At 43.8% G+C, this 15,852-nt stretch overlaps 1 protein-coding gene across 1 annotated transcript in view; it reads left to right on the forward strand.

Moving 5' to 3' along the window:
* TLN2 (talin 2) overlaps positions 1–15,852 on the forward strand; it is a 179,278-nt gene that overhangs the window by 153,231 nt on the left and 10,195 nt on the right. The window contains exons 50-51 of the mRNA XM_040968654.1: positions 4,609–4,714; positions 6,113–6,237. Of these exons, the coding sequence (XP_040824588.1) occupies positions 4,609–4,714; positions 6,113–6,237 (231 nt within the window). The remainder of the gene's footprint in view (positions 1–4,608; positions 4,715–6,112; positions 6,238–15,852) is intronic.

A 15,852-nucleotide genomic window follows, 5' to 3' on the forward strand; every position in this document is an offset into this window, starting at 1 on the left:
CCAGTTCCCTGTCTGTGGCCTGGGAAAGCAGTAGAGAATGGACCAAATCCTTAGGACCCTGTACACATGTGAGAGACCTAGAAAAGGCTCCTGGTTTCTGACTTCAGATCAGCTCAGCTCTGGCCCTTGTGACCACTTGAGGAGTGAACCAGCAAATGGAAAATCTTTGTCTTGTCTTCTCTCTGTAAATCTGCCTTGCCAATATGAATAAATAAATCTTTGAAAATGGCTTGATTAAATATTAACAGATAATGGGTTTTTTGAAACAATTGAAAGCTAGATATTTTCTCTCTTCCTCCCTCCCTCCCTCGCTCTCACTCTCCTTCTTTCCCACACCCTGTTTTTGGTCTTAATTGAAAACCTGGGTGTGATCAATGACCACTCTGAAAAGAAAGTCTATACCAGAACTGTTAGCAAGAAACCTCAGGATAGGCCTACCCCTCCAGAATGCTTGAAAATTTGTTCCTGTGTTTTGTTTGTTTGCTTGTTTTAACCATGGAGAGAACATTGATGGGATAGTCCAGTAATTGCTTCCCACCCCCAAAAAGGGTGGGGGCAAGAACACTGTAGGAAGCAAGGTTTGGAGACCGCATCCGACGATCCATGCCACTGTTCCCAGGGATCTTCTTCAGGGGCTACTTCTGCTAAGGTTAGAGACATTACATGATGGGTGCCACTCCACTGCCTAAACATTATTCAAAGGAGGTGCTGTCAAGCCTCTTCTGGCTGGTTGGTCTATTTTGGTCTTACCTTGGAAAAGCTTTTAAAATGCAGACCATGATAAAGCCCCTGTGCCTGCTCTCTGTGTTGTTCTCTTTGCCTAAGTTTTAATGAACAGTGTTAATAATAATTTTGTAGCTACTAAAGTTCCCCTTCACTTTTCCCCCCTGTGCATAATTCCAACAGGCTCTCATGAATTTAGCTTTCTTCATTTTTGTGAATCTTAGGCCTCTTTGAAATGAAAGCCTTGGGCCATCCCCTACTTCCCCCAACCCCTCTCCCATCAAAAACCTTAAATCACTCTGGCAGAACCATCCTTCAGCTATGCAAAGATATCCCAGACCCACATGTCCATTTCCGAATGTTTTGCTGTTTAGAGACTTGTTGCTTGATGAATTCTGTGGAGAATCTGGTTAGCTCTCACAAAACACAGTACTGGCCTTGGGCACTTGCTGCCCTGGTGCTGGTCTAGGAAACTTAAGAGACTGAAGATGCCTGCTGGGGCGTTGGCTTGAGGCTTGTGAGCAGGGCAGGCTGCAGCCCCCTTGCCTGGGCAGTCCTCAGACTTCAGGAATTTTGCAAAACCACAATACGAAGTCTTGGGCAGGTCTGAAATGACTGTCTCCTCCACCAGCAGAACTTTCATGTGTATCTGTCTGTCGTTTGCCATTAGAAGTCATATTGACTTAATAGCAGAATAAAAATAGAACCCCTTTCTTCCTGCCTCCTGGGAAGCCAGAGTATTTTCATTTAGGCTGGTCTCTGTCTGAGAAAGCCCCCAGGGTACACAGGAGGGATCCTTTCTCTGTCTACATCAAGGGCTAGCTCTTTTGCCGGCAGAAAGTCTTTAATCATTCCGCTTTGAGGATTTAAATACTTCCTTCCACACCTGTAGCCCTTTTTCTAGTTGTGTAGCATAACTAATATGCAATAACCAGCGCCTATTTAAAGTATACAGTTTGGGCATTGATATGGTTATACATCTATAAAACCATCACCAACCATCAAAGGAATAAATTTACCGTCCCTCAAAATGTCTAAGCAACCGCCGATCTGCTTTTTACTGATGTTGATGTGTTGCATTTTCTAGCTGTTTCTATAAATGGAATCACATAGCATCCACTGCTTCATTCAGCATCAGATTTTCAGTTACAGCCATGTTATGTACAGCAACAGTGTATCTATAGTGAGTGTTTCATTATATGGAATGGCTATGTTGTTGTTTATCCATTCACCTGTTGGGTCAATCACATTGCTTGCATTTTTGTTACTCAAATGCAGCTTTGAAGAATATTTCACACTCAAGTCTTTGTACCAGTGTGTGTTCATTGAATATCTACCAAGTAGGTTTATTTTTAACTTTTTGGAAAACTACCAAATTGTTTTCCAAAGATGCACTATTTTCTGCTATCAGTGTGTGAGAGTTCTTGTTCTACATCCTTGTACCAATCATTATTTGTTTATTTGTTTTTTTTTATTTGTTACCTAGTTAGTTAAAACCGAACATGGTTAATGTTGTGGATATATAGTGATATCTTGTGTGATTTTAATTTGCATTGTTGAGTGTCTTTGTGTTCCTGTTTCCTTTCTGTATATCTGTTTCAAAAATGTCTGTTCCGGTCTTTGTTCTTACTGTGTTCTTTTGTCTTATTTTTGAGCTTTATAATTCTGTAAGTTTTCTAGATGTAAGTTCTTTGTCAAATGTGTTTTGGAAGTAGTTTCTCCTAGGGTGTGGCTTGTCATCAGTTTCATAACAAGTCTTGTGGAGAGAAGGGAGACAAATATATGCAATTAAAAAAAAAACAAAGAAAATGACAGAATTGGGGAAAGTACTTATGTACAGTTACAACCTTGAAAATACAAGTTAAAACTGAAATACTCATTTATACCTTAGGCACTAAACATTTAGAATGAACTGAATGTTTTGTTTTCAGAAATAATCAGATTATTTTATGATTATATCCCTGCTTCCTGTTATCTTTTTATTTGGACAGCATGCTGATGTCTGCTTTTAAATGGCCTTATTGAGACGTAATTGATATATGACAAAAGTCCATTCAAAGTATAATGCACTAGTTTCTAGTGAAGTTTCATTTGTCCCACTGTTGCCAAATTCTGATGGTAGAGCATTTTGTCACTCTTATAAGCAATCATTCCTGCACTCCTCTCCCCCAATAATTCTCTCTCTCTATTCCACCCAACTATATACAGAAAGGGCTACTGTTGTACTCAACTGAAACATGGATGGTTGGCTAGCAAGTGCACTGGCATTGGCTCCAGAACTTACACTTACCCAAATTGCCTCCCCACTGATTGTGTTAGACCTCTCTATTGTTCTAGTCTTTTCTTACAACCGGTCTCGAAAGCCATCATTCTAGGACTTGTCCTAGGAGTGTGTTTTTCTAATTTTCACTCATTTATTTGTGCACATATTTGAGTACTCATTCATTGGTCTGTACTGAAATCTTAATTTCTGTGGAGTGATAGAATTCTAGGGTAAGAAAATGAGAACTTAGCTGGAATGATCAAGCATTAACAAATATAAAATAAATATAAAGGAAGAAGGAGAATGAAAATAGAGGTGTGGAATGCTCAAAAATTGGATCAATCAGTAAAAGTGTAACATAAGTCATCTTTGCAGCTGGGGCTGGTCCCGGTGTAACTAACTCCTCTAACTGAGTCATCTGTTAAGCCTCCCTTATAGTCATGTTGCTACAGGAATAGGCCCTGAGGTCCAAAAGCTGTGTTTTTAAGCCCCTGAGAAAGACTATGCTACTTGGCCAAGTAAGGCTAGGTATGAGGCACCAGGACATTGAGAATGTACACTTAATGAATGACTGCAATGATCCAGGCACTATATGAAGTATGTCCCAAGGATTATCCGTCTTTATCTTTATGCCAGCCCTGAGTGGTTGACATCCTGCAAGTGTTACAGATGAAAAAGCAGATGCTAAGGGTTCAGTAATCACAAACAAGTAACCCTGAAGCCAGATTTGAACAAAGGTCTGTCCTGTTCCAAAGCTCATGCCTCATCCTCAACTGGGAGTCTCCAAGATTTGCAAAGACCAGCAGCAGTCATCCCCAGCTCCTGACTGCCAAAACTTGTCTAATCCCAGAGCTCCCATCCTGGCACATGGGGAAGACATGCAGATGAGACTATTGGGAGAGACAGAACAGAATACAGTCCATTGGAATTGAACTTCATAGGCGTTAAGAGAGTTAAGGTGCTTTCAGCTTGTTTTTAGTTCCTGTCATGGGTGAATTGGAGCAGAAAGCAGCTAGGAATGTCCTATAGGTTGGGTTAGTGTTTGGAATTCCCAGTGGCTTTTGAATATCATGAAACTCAAAAAGTAGAAACCAATTGGAAAGCTAGTTCAACAGAGGACGGGTGCTCAGGGCTTCTCCCTGGCAGCCAGCACTCTGGAAGTGGATTGCTCTTTCAGGATCAGCCCTCCTGGTCTGTAAAATGCTATTTACATGGGGATTTTTTGTCTCCAAAAGTCCCATGAGTCACATGTCTCCAAGGACCCCACATGTGTGGTGTCACAAGTACTGGCTGGCCCAGAGCTTGAATCTTCTGCATTGACTCTGGCCCTTCACAGCCTGTGAGTACTTTCTTCCTGTAATTGCTTCTTGTACCCATAAAGGACAAGCTTTGTCCCCTCTCTGGAAACTGTCAGAAGGTACCTTCTAGGCACCCCCAATTTCTACTGCCTCACTTCTCATTAAAACAAGGCCATTGAGTTTTAAATACTTTCCTCCAACAAGTTCCTGAGGTCACTTTGGGAGAGACTCAAAACTCAGGTGTTGGATACCAGGTCCACCAGGGAATTCACTGCCTGTCGCCATGGTAACCAAATTCCTTCTACACTTGTTCTTCATCCCTAGATCCTTCAGAAACCAACCCCAGAACTCAAGCACCAGTTGGCCGCCTTCTCCAAACGGGTCGCCGGTGCCGTGACGGAGCTTATCCAGGCTGCTGAAGCCATGAAGGGTAGGTGAAGATCACAGATTGGGTGCGTTCAGGGTGGTATGGCTGTAGATAGGTGACATTCTCTTGACCTCATTGTGGGGGTGTTTCCTGGGACACACTAGCAGAGAGAGACAGACAGTACAGAGACTTTGTTGGCAGACGTGCAAGCACAGTGGGTACTTGTTTAAAGCAAGAGAGTATAGAGTTAGGTTTTATAGAGTAACTCCCAGAGTGAGGCCAGTCATCCCTCCAGCCTTTGTATGAAACAGGTCTTCCCCAGTGATACAACTCATGTCAAACTGCCTACTGCCCTGGGGAGTCTGGCTGTTTCCTTCTATTTGTTTGTGTTTGCCAGAATATATATCTCATTCAAGTAACACCCTGAAGGTCATGTCTGAGTGTGCTGTGGGCATTCCCCCTTTTGGCTTCCATAGAAGTACAGCTCCTCATAGATAAGGTCTTGCTGTCAGTATCCCTGCCTGACAGTGGAAGCCAGTAGCTATTCCCCCTGAGGTCTCTATAGAGAATAGCACAACTCCACCCAGCATGGGACATGATCTGGAGATGCTTCGGGTTGCCTGCGGTTGTGAGATGGAAGGTGGAAGTCAGAGCCAGGCTCCAGCCTTGGCCTGTGAGATCTTGATTTTTATGGGTACCACTGATGGCTGTTCCTAGATAAGACAGTTTGAGGGTGTTTTAAAATTTCCATGGAATTTCAGTTACATTTTTTGAACTTTTATTTATTTTTAGTTCAAAAGGCACTGGGTGGCGGGAGACATGACAGGTAGACAGACTCAGATCTTCCAGACAACTGAGTCAGACTCCAAATACTTGCAACAACCAAAGCTAGACCAGGCTAAAAGCCCAGAGCCAGGAACTATAGGCCTCCCATTTGGTTGTCAGGGACCCAAACATTTGAGCCATCACTTGCTGACACCCAGAGTGCACATTAGCAGGAATCAGAAGCAAGATTGGAGAGTGGGAATGGTCTTGAACCCAGGCACTCTGATATGGAATGCAGGCCTCTTACCCAGCTTCCTAACGGCTATACTAAACAATGGCTTCCCAAAATGAGACTAAAGGATATTTAGATATTGAAATCCATGCACTTATTCATTACACACATTTCCCATTTTTTATATATGCATGGATTTCAGTGTTTTTTTTTTTTATAAATTTGCCTTTAATTCTCTTTGGCCTTGAACTTTTCAAAATACCCTCCTACATACAAGTGATTGAGAAAACCAGGTGGGCCTCCCCTACATTCATGAGGGCTAAAAAGAGGACAATATAGGGAATGGGCCGTCAGCTCTCAGGATCTCCTTGCATGGAAACCAATATATTGTTTACAATAAAGCCAGTGCCCAGTTCTGTGGCTTCTGTGAATTGCCTTTGTTTTATTTTTTGTACTAATTTTAGGAACAGAGTGGGTGGATCCAGAAGACCCAACTGTCATCGCAGAAACAGAATTACTGGGGGCTGCAGCATCCATTGAGGCTGCTGCAAAGAAGTTAGAGCAACTGAAGCCAAGAGCAAAGCCAAAAGTGAGTGTTGGTTTGTAACTGCTTGTCTGACGTCTTCCAGTGAGTGGCTGTGAGTGGGAGCTGAGTGTGTGTATGTGTATGGTGGAAGGTGTCTCCTTCCAAACCCCAACCCCGACTTAGACTTGGAAGCGTCAGCCCTGTTCAACTGACCCTACCTGGCTTTCTTCCAGAAAATGGAACAAAAAGAAACACACTGGGTGAGTCTTTCAAGTTAACTGCCCAAGAAAATACCTCTGGGTGTGCAGGAAAATCAAGGCCTTGATGATTCTGATTTTGAATGAGAATTCCAGATTTTCATTCTCTGTAGTGGTTGTGGGATGCTTCGTGTTACTGGGTATGAGATAGTCAGTGTCTAGTTTTCTGGTTTCTAGGGTGCCTCTCATACAGAGAAGGCAGCATAAGGTCTCTGCTCATTTTGAGAATCAACAGAGAGCCATGCAAGCCTCAGCAGGGAACCCCTCAGCAGACTTCCTCAGTGTGTGCTGCCACCTGTGTGTGTTTTCTGGGTACCTGTTGAAAACTTAGCATCAGGTCTGCATGTTCAGAACCACAGCTGATTAAAAGAGAGAGAAACTTGTAGGCCGAATGATATGAAGGGCATTTCCAAGAGGATGGCAAACTGGTTCCGTCTCCAAAGGCAAACTCCACCCCCTGTGCCCCACCCCACCTCCTGTGCCAGAAGGACACTGGCACCAAGCACACCTCTTTCCTCCTGTCCAAGCAAGCCCTTCCGGGTGCCTGCAGTTCATACCTTCCCAAAAATACATGATTAAATTAAATCTGGGTCTTTAATAAAAAAGTTAGATCCCCTCCTCGCCACCCCATAATCTTGAAATTCTGCCTGTTTTTCTAAAAGCACGGGATCGAATCTGGGTGCTGCCAGTTCTAAAGCAGTGCCAGGCAAGAGCTTATGATGGGTCTGTTGCTCTAGGGAGCTTTGTTAGAGCCTTCAGCTTCTTTGATCCTATCCACCAACATTTGCTCTAGACTTGGTCATATTTCTTGTCAGAAAGAATTGAGGTGTTTTGGCATCTTATTTGGGGAATCACCATGGTTTTCTCTGCTAGCTTCTAGCCTCAGGGTCTTGAGTTGCCTGCTGTGGTCAGCGGTTTTTTCTTGAGGAACCTGAGTATGGGTATAAGGACAGCTCTGTGTTCTGCTTTATAATCATGTTAAAGTCTAAATGTACTTTAGACTTAACACTCAACCACTGACTAAGGTGAGCAGTTGGGTACTTCGTTTTCCGTTTTCCTTATCTGATGTGTCACCAGTGGCCTCCTCCTAATAGGGAAAGGTTCAGTCTGTTCTTGCCTGAAGCCGTGTCACCCTTTAATTCTGTAGGAATAGCTTGGTGCTGATTACACTTAATATTACACTTCATAATATTCTAACAGCTCCAATTTCGGGCACTTGCCCTTGGGCCTTCGGAGCCTCCAGATCCTGACTTCCCTCTGTCTTCATGAGTAATCAAATGAGATACTACAAAAACCCAGTCCTTGGCATATAATGCAGCTCAGTAAATGGTAACCATATCAGCATTGTTGCACATCTTTACCACCAGAAATAGAAATATGCATCTGAAAGTTTTATGCCTTTTTCTAGGAAACACCTCAAATACAAATTAGTCTCTTGGACAGGGCTGGGAGTGGACCAAGCTAACTCCAGTAGAGCACAGAACTATACTTAGCAGTCTTCAGGAATCTTCAGATGCATTAACTCATTTAATCTTCACACCCAAGTCCACAAGGACTGAACAATGCCCCAAAGATCAATGACTTGACTTGTTCCAGGTCAGGCCACTACCAAATGGATGAACTCTGAGAGGCAGCTTCAAGATTTGCCTATCCCTGTCCCACTGCCTCCCCTAAATCTGCTATAGTCACACGGGGACCCTCTGTATTTTTCTGGTACCCTAGAGCCATTCATCTTACCCTTGGGAATCTGTCCTGGGAAGGCAACCCAAGAGAAGAATAAAGTTGTGTGACTGTAAAAGGCTTGTTCTCACAGCCTTGTGTGAATTTGTGAGAAGCTAGGTGTGAGTGTCTCGTTGAAGGAAGACACTGCAGCTGGTGAGAGCCGTGGACACTAGGGCTGAGTGTCATGAAAAAGGTACTCAGGTACCCTGTTGCAGGGAGCACGTGATGCAGAGTCGTGGGTTCCTTATGGTCTGAAGGAGCTAAATGGGATTGTAGAACAATGATGATGAAATGGGGTTGGGGAAGATGGGTCTGTGTTTTTAAGCTTTATGAAACAGTGTTTTCACAATAGTAATGTTGTGGTCTGAGATTGGGTCTAATATTTATTTTCTAGTTTCTTGCCTCTTACTTAAAAACTGTTTAAAGCACAGGCACCAACATAGCTTAAGAAAGTGGTAAGGTTTATTCAGAAGATGAGGAATAGATACATGAGACTATGTGCAGGCCTAGTGGGCCAGAAAGGGACAGGAAGAGATTGCTACCTTCAACCCTGGAATCTGTCTGTAGGGACCAAGAAAGCAAGTCCCTCCTCAGTGTGGACTTTTAAAGGGGGCTTAAGAGGGGAGTGGTACATGACACTGCCCCAGTCAGGTCCCAGGTAATGACAACTAAAGTGTCATCTGACTCACAGGTGAGCAGAAAGGATTACATAGGTAGGGGAAGTGTGGCTTCCAAACTGGTGACCCTGAACTGCCTGCTTGCCTAAGTCCATATCAGTAACACTCTAAAAATTAGGGAGGGATCCTGCTGTGGGCAATGACATATGCTCCACCATGGTCATCCAGCCTTTGTGTTCAGTGAGACTTTTTACTGGAAAGTGGAGGAACCGTAAGCAAAGGTCTAGAATTCTCGCTCCCTCATCTATCCCTGACTTATGACCCAAAGGTTCCTGCCATGTGGATATCATGTAAAATCATTTCAGTAAATCCATAGATTTTGTGACTGTCTAGGCACTTTGTGGTAACATCTGCATGATATAGAATACTCTCCTTGCTCTTGTAAAGGAACAGTTCCCTCAGTTTAAAAAACAATCTAACACCAACATCAGTATTTTGAAGTTAACTGCATCTCTATCCTTGCTAAAAGTGTAAAAATCCTCAGAATCTTGCAAATGAACAGTTGCTGCTACATCACTGTTCCTATAACTCTACCCTCCAATGCGCGTGCATGTACACACACACACACACAACACACACCCTGCCTTCATTCTGCAGCTGGGGAATATTTGTGGTTACTTTGGGGAGTAGTTTCAGGCAGGGCTGATGACTTTGTTTAAATTGCCGTGCTAACTGCATCATCGGGTCTCTGTTGGATTAGGAGAATGGTCTGTGACTTATGAAAATGCTGTTGTTCTAGACCCACATCATACCCTTAAAGTTTAAGCATTTCCTTTTGCCTGAGATCTCCTAGAATGCAACGTTGACCAGGGGAATTGAGGAACTGACAGGAGAAAGCCAACAAGCCCTGGTGCACGTGCCCACACCATTGCTGATGATGCCATCTCCGCACTTGCGGACAGACCTGTGTGGCACAGACAGACAGGGATGAGAGTCGCTGCAGGGGTGATCACCCCCACAGCTGTCAGCTTCATACTCTGCCTATCCTCAAGCTTGGTCAAACCTGGATGCCTTTTCTGCAGGCCTCTGTGTGATATGTTTGATATATTAGGTTGTTATTTAATCCAACTATATATCAAACATATTCCTACAGTGTCTTGCCCTGTCTGCGGGGGTTCCTAGTAAAGTTCTGTAAGGCAACAGGAAAGAATACGTTAAAGTCACTAGTAGGCTTAGCACACCGAGCGCTCACTGCACTTCATGATGCCACTTCTTCGTGCCACATTGGAGACCTTGTCAGCCTTGCTGAACTTGTTGTTTACAATAGAAGCACGTGATAGTTGTTCATGTTCCGTAGGACCTTGAGCTGTTTTGTGCAGCTGAGTTTTATGCCATGATGAATCAGTCCTTCAGGAATATACCTAGTAGAAAATGGCAGGAGGTTCCAACCTGTGTTTGTGATGTTGGACCAAGATCAGAGTTACAACCTCCAAACACATCTAGATTTATATTTTGTTTGGATTTATTCTTATCCTGATCTGCAGTCTGAAAGTAATGTTCCTAAGTAACTTTTCTGTGAAAATGCAAGGAACACCAATTATCTATAACTTTCCTTCCCATGCATAGTAACAAAATGGGTAAACCAAATCGACCATACCAAGACTGAATGGATGAGTCACTGGGCTTTCATAAATCTTGGTTAGAACTGGATTTATCTAATAAAGATAACATAATGTGAACTTGACTCTGTCTGTTGAATTTCCTGTTATAGGTTGACTTGTCAGCAGAGGCTGATAATATTTAGATTAAGTCAAGAGTCAGGCCATAATTCCATTGCCTAATTGGCTGTAGCAGGAAATTTGGAATTGTGACAGAAGAACTTTCTTCTGATGCACAGTGGCCTGTTGGGGTTGGTTTTGACCTTTAAGTCATAAAAGAGCCTGTGAAATAAATGCAAGTTCCTTCTCAGTTCTCTTAATGAGACCTTAAGCACTGCTCTCTGAAAATAAAAAAAAGAGTTACTGTGCTCCTGACTCAGTTTTTGCAGGATTAAATGAGGCCTCTCACTAAGCATTGGAGAGTATGTAGGGAAGCACTCCCCACCAGAGTGGGGTGTTAGTCAGCTTTTCATTCCTGTAATTTAAATACGTGGGAGAAGCTAACGCATAGCAGTTTTGAAGCTTTGCAGTGCGAGATCAGACAGCTACCTTAGTCTGGCATGTGGTAAGGGTGATGGATGGCAGGCAAGTATGGAGGGAAGGTCACATGGTGAGCTAGTAAGTAGAGAGACACAGGAAGCATGTACTTGGTTTCATACCTGCTCCATGACCCAATCATGGGGTCCCACCCTAGCAGCCCAATCTAATCTAGTCACTTCCCTAGACCCCACCTTTATGCACCATAATTAGATTAAATTGCAGCTTTAATCCATTAGCATAATACTTTGGGAAACCAAATCCCTAACACATGAGAATTCCAGGGACACACGAACTACTAGCCAAATCTCAATGGGCTGTGATCCATTGATCTAAATAAGACCGTCTGGGGCTATGTCTAGACATTGCTGCCAACTTCCTCACAGGTGCTTGTATAGTAGCAGGAGTACAGAGAGCAGTGGTAGAGAGGTGATGACATGAGGGGATGGGCTGCCGTGCTGGGGCCCTGGCTTCAGAGTCATGCAGGGGCAACCTGTCACCAGGAACTAAAGAGAGGGATCTCTGTGCCAGCAGGGACTGGGTTGGGCAGGCATCCAGATGCTGCCACCTTCACACAGCTGAAGAACACTAGTTTGAGTCCAGTTAAAGTTGTTGGCTGAAGTAATGCATGGCCATGGAAATGAGACAACCAGTTTTTATGAATAAAGAAAACAAAGGTTTTTGGGGACCCTCGGTTGTCCATGTGTCTAAGTTGATGTGATTTTTGTTTCTCCCTTGTTGGCCAGCATACCCTCTCTGCTGATTAACATAGTGAAGGGGGAAAGGCTGCCAGATGTTTAGGGAGGAAGAGGAGTAGATGCATCATTTTCTATCTGGGGAAATCGTAGACTTAGGGTCATGCACACCTTGTTGGTTCCAGACCAGGAACCACGCAGAGTCTGAAAAGGCAAAGTATGGGGAGATCTCAACCAGCTGGCATTCCCAGGTGTTCCGCACCAATATAAAGCACTGGGTTGTCAGACCTCTCATATGCCAAAGGGGCTTAAGATAAAGCAAACCTGGGCCCAGCAGCTACGTTGGCTAAATCTCCCTTCACAAGTGCTAGAAACTTACTTGGGTACCAATTCATGTCCTGGCTGCTCCCTGCTTATAGCCTGGAAAAGCAGTGGAGGGGACAGAGCAAGTTTTAGCCTGGTGCAGTTACTCAATTAGCTAAGCCTTCCTTTATAAGTGCTGGAGATTCCATATGGGTGCCAGTTTGTGTCCCAACTGCTCCACTTCCCACCCAGATCCCTGCTTGTGGCCTGGGAAAGTAGTATAAGATGTCCCAGAGCATTGGGACCCTCCACCCATGTGAGAGACCTGAAGGAGCTCCTGGCTCCTGGCTTCAGATTAGCCCAGCTCTGGACATTATAACCACTTGGGCAGTGAACCAGCAGATGGAAGATCTTTCTGTGTCTGCTTCTCTCTGCAAATCTGCCCTGCCAATAAAAATAAAGAAATATTTAATAATAGTAATTTTTTTTAAAAAGGTAGAGCAAATTTATCTGATTGAATTTTGGAGAGAATTTTACTTTTATTTTGCTTTTGTTTTTGTTGTCCAGGCTTTCTTTACAGTCATTCAGTGTCCTTGCCTCCCTTTTTATTGAAAGTATGATGAAATCTGTAAGAAAAAATTTCCCTAAGACAAGTAGTGATAAAAAGACCATTTTAGTGGCATAACTGTTCATCATGAACATGACAAAGTAATAAACCAGTGGATAATAGGGAAAAACTATTCCCAAGGGTCAGATCCTATGAGCTTGGATATTTTCCAACGGATGCTGTGTGAATGTTGATTTACTCCACATCCACATGTGGATGCAGGACTTCCCCGGTAGTAGACATAACCATTTGGCAGGGCTTTCTTCTCTCTTTATCACTCAAAGCTTTTTTATTTATAGTCTCCCTGATTGTGGTCCTAAGACCAGGCCAGCTAGGTTGGGACCTTCCAGCAGTCCAGGACTGGCTTTTTGACAATTCCAATTATTCTGGGAAGTTTGCTTTATGTTAAAATGAGTCATGGCAAGGAGTCTGAAGCCAGCCCAGGCACAGCTGCCCTGGATGAGAAGCTGATCAAGCTCTTGTATGGATTGGACCTTTGGGTATGGGATAAGGGCTGCTCCAAGGCGCTTCTCAGTTCGGAATCGGGAGTGAGTGAGTTAGAGCCAGACTCACTCCAGGAAGAGGGGAAGCATGGCTGCCTATTCCCCAGGAGCTTCCAGCTGATAAGAAAATGCTTGGGTTTAGGGGAGCTAACAAATGTTGGCCTCTTTTTTTTTTCTTGAAGGCTATTGAAATTCTATGCAGAATGTTCACACTTACCAAAAAAGGAATGATAACTATGGATATTTTTTTGTAGTTTCTGTTCTGCGACTTTTTGTTGAATAACAGGCATTCTGCAAGACTTCAGGAACACAGAGCAATGCACATGACCTAAGTGGAGACATGACACCAGGAGTTGCGGTTGGGTTTATATAGCCAACTGTGACAGAAACCATTCTTGCAAATTGTGTAAGAGACAGAGAAATTTATAAAAAGAGACCTCCCCTCTTATCAACTTCCTCCCCAGATTTCTGCAACAACTATGGCAAAGCTGTGGCTGAAGCCAGGGAGCCATCATTCAGATCTACCATGTGTTGGCAGAAATTTTTTCATTTGAACCAACACCCACTTGCAACATTAAAGGAAAGCTGGAGTTAGGAGTCAAAGCTGGGGATTGAACCCAGGTGTTCTGATGAGGAATATGGACAGCTTAACTGCCAGACTCAGTGCTGCTATTACCATTCAGGCAGCCCCTCAGAGGAGGTTAGCGGGGAAGGAGGCTAAAATGGAAGTACTGATGATCCTGTGGCCAGTTCTTATGTCATGGGCTCCTTCACCTTCAGGTATATATGAAGAGGGGGCTAAAGGGTTACGCTGACTTAATTTATAAAGAAGATGGCAAGGAAAAGGACAGTGGAAGGGAATGCTCTCCCCCTTCCCAGCACATACCAGGTACCTGTCCTGGAGGTGGGTGGATGGTGGGGGCAAGGCAATAAAGGAGAGAGGGCAGGCTGAGAAAGAGAAATGAAGAGAAAAAATAGCTCATAATTGTTTTCACCAGTGCTTCATAAGAAAAGGTGAATGCAGACTTGTCATGCTTCTAAAGCTGGAGATTGGAAACAAATAGAAAACTGATCAATTGCTATCTAGTAAAAAGGGCATTGCAAATCCAAAGTCATATGGTCAAAGAACATGGAGCAGTGACCAAGGCCCAGGTGGCCAGACTTCAGATTGGGGGTACTGAGCAAGAAGCCAAGTGAGTACCCAGCTACACTGTTTCTGTCTTGGCTGTTGTTTTTAGTATGTAGTACTTTTAGACTATAATCAAAATGAGCAAGTAGAGTCTTAGAATCATGATCGTAAAACAGGGTTCAGACAAGCAGAATAGCTTCACCCAAAACATGAAAAACGACTTTTTATTGTTTCTTATGTTCTTGAAAAGCAGAGAAAGAGATGTCCCATTTCCTAACTCACTTCTTAAGGGCCTGGGAGCCAGGAACTCCATTCAGGTCTCCCAGGTGCATGGTAGAAGCCAACTGCTTGTGCCATCATCTGCTACCCGCCAGGATGCATAGCAGCATGAAGCTGGCATCTAGAGCAGAGGCCCTCCAGTACAGAACACAGACATCACAGTGTTCTCACTGTGACACCTAACACCAATCCCCAGGAAGAAAAATGTTAAGTAGAAACTGCAATGAAATTAGTAGAGGTTGAATTGATCATGCCTTTGATGCACTTTTTATTCACTTTTAACAGCCCTACCAGGTGGATAGGAGGGAAAGAAGATTTAGAAAGTAGACTGAGTCAGAGTGGAGGTGACATTCTCAGAATCTCTCAAAATCCAGAAAAGAAAATCTCCTTTTCCCTCTCCTACTCATGTAGCCTGAGGCGCTACTCTGCCAAGCACGTAGCAGACAGAGAGCCAATCACAAGTGGTAAAGCCCCTAGATTTTTGCTTTTTCTATTTTAAGATTGACTTGTTTATATGAAAATCAGAATTAAAGACAGAGAAGCAAATTTCCATCCACTGATTCACTCCCCAAATGTCTACAATGGCCAGGGCTGTATCTAGCCAAAGCCTCCAGCTGAAACTCTACTTGGCTCATCATCTGCTGCTGTTCCAAGTGCATTTGCATAGAGGTGAGTTGGAAGCAGAGCATTCTGGGTTCAAACCAGTGGCTTAACCTGCTGGACCACAACACCAGCTCTCTTTGCCTTTTTAAAAGATGAGTTCTGCAGAGGATCAGCAAGCAGAAATACACCATGGAGAGGGTGCTTGCACTGTTCTCATGACCACCACAAAGTCTTGCTGAGGGTAAATCTGTCCCCATCTGGAACAAGGAAAGACGGCTGCTCGGAGCTGGCTGATGGTGACCTAGCCAGCAACTCTAAAGCAGCACAGACAGGAGGAGTAGATGGCACCCAAGAATGAGGGAGTGTGCCCAACACTCAGATACTGCAGCAAAGGCCTTTCTTAGGCAGAAGTTCAGCTGACTGCAGCCTTCCCCAGAGCAGGAGACTGCTCGCAGCTATGTGTCAGCCCTGCCTGGAGCAGGAGTGAGTACTCTGTGCATGTCTTCCTGTCTTACAGCTTGGCCCCTGTTTGAACTCTGGAGCTGAGAAGACTCAGGCTGAATGTATACGTGCACATTTATCACACACACTCCTCTTCCTGATTTCATACTAGAGAAATGTAAATTAGATAAGACATGATCTCTGCCCTGGCGGAATTCACTCGCTGGTAGGATTCACTTAACTGGCTAGGATTCACTAACTGTTATTCCGGCTAGTCCTGTGTTTCTTATGGCACAGTCCATGACCACCACTATCAGAAATAAAAAT

Source organism: Ochotona curzoniae, unplaced genomic scaffold, assembly GCF_017591425.1.
Source record: "Ochotona curzoniae isolate NIBS_2020 unplaced genomic scaffold, NIBS_Ocur_1.0 scaffold_4701, whole genome shotgun sequence".
NCBI lineage: Eukaryota > Metazoa > Chordata > Mammalia > Lagomorpha > Ochotonidae > Ochotona > Ochotona curzoniae.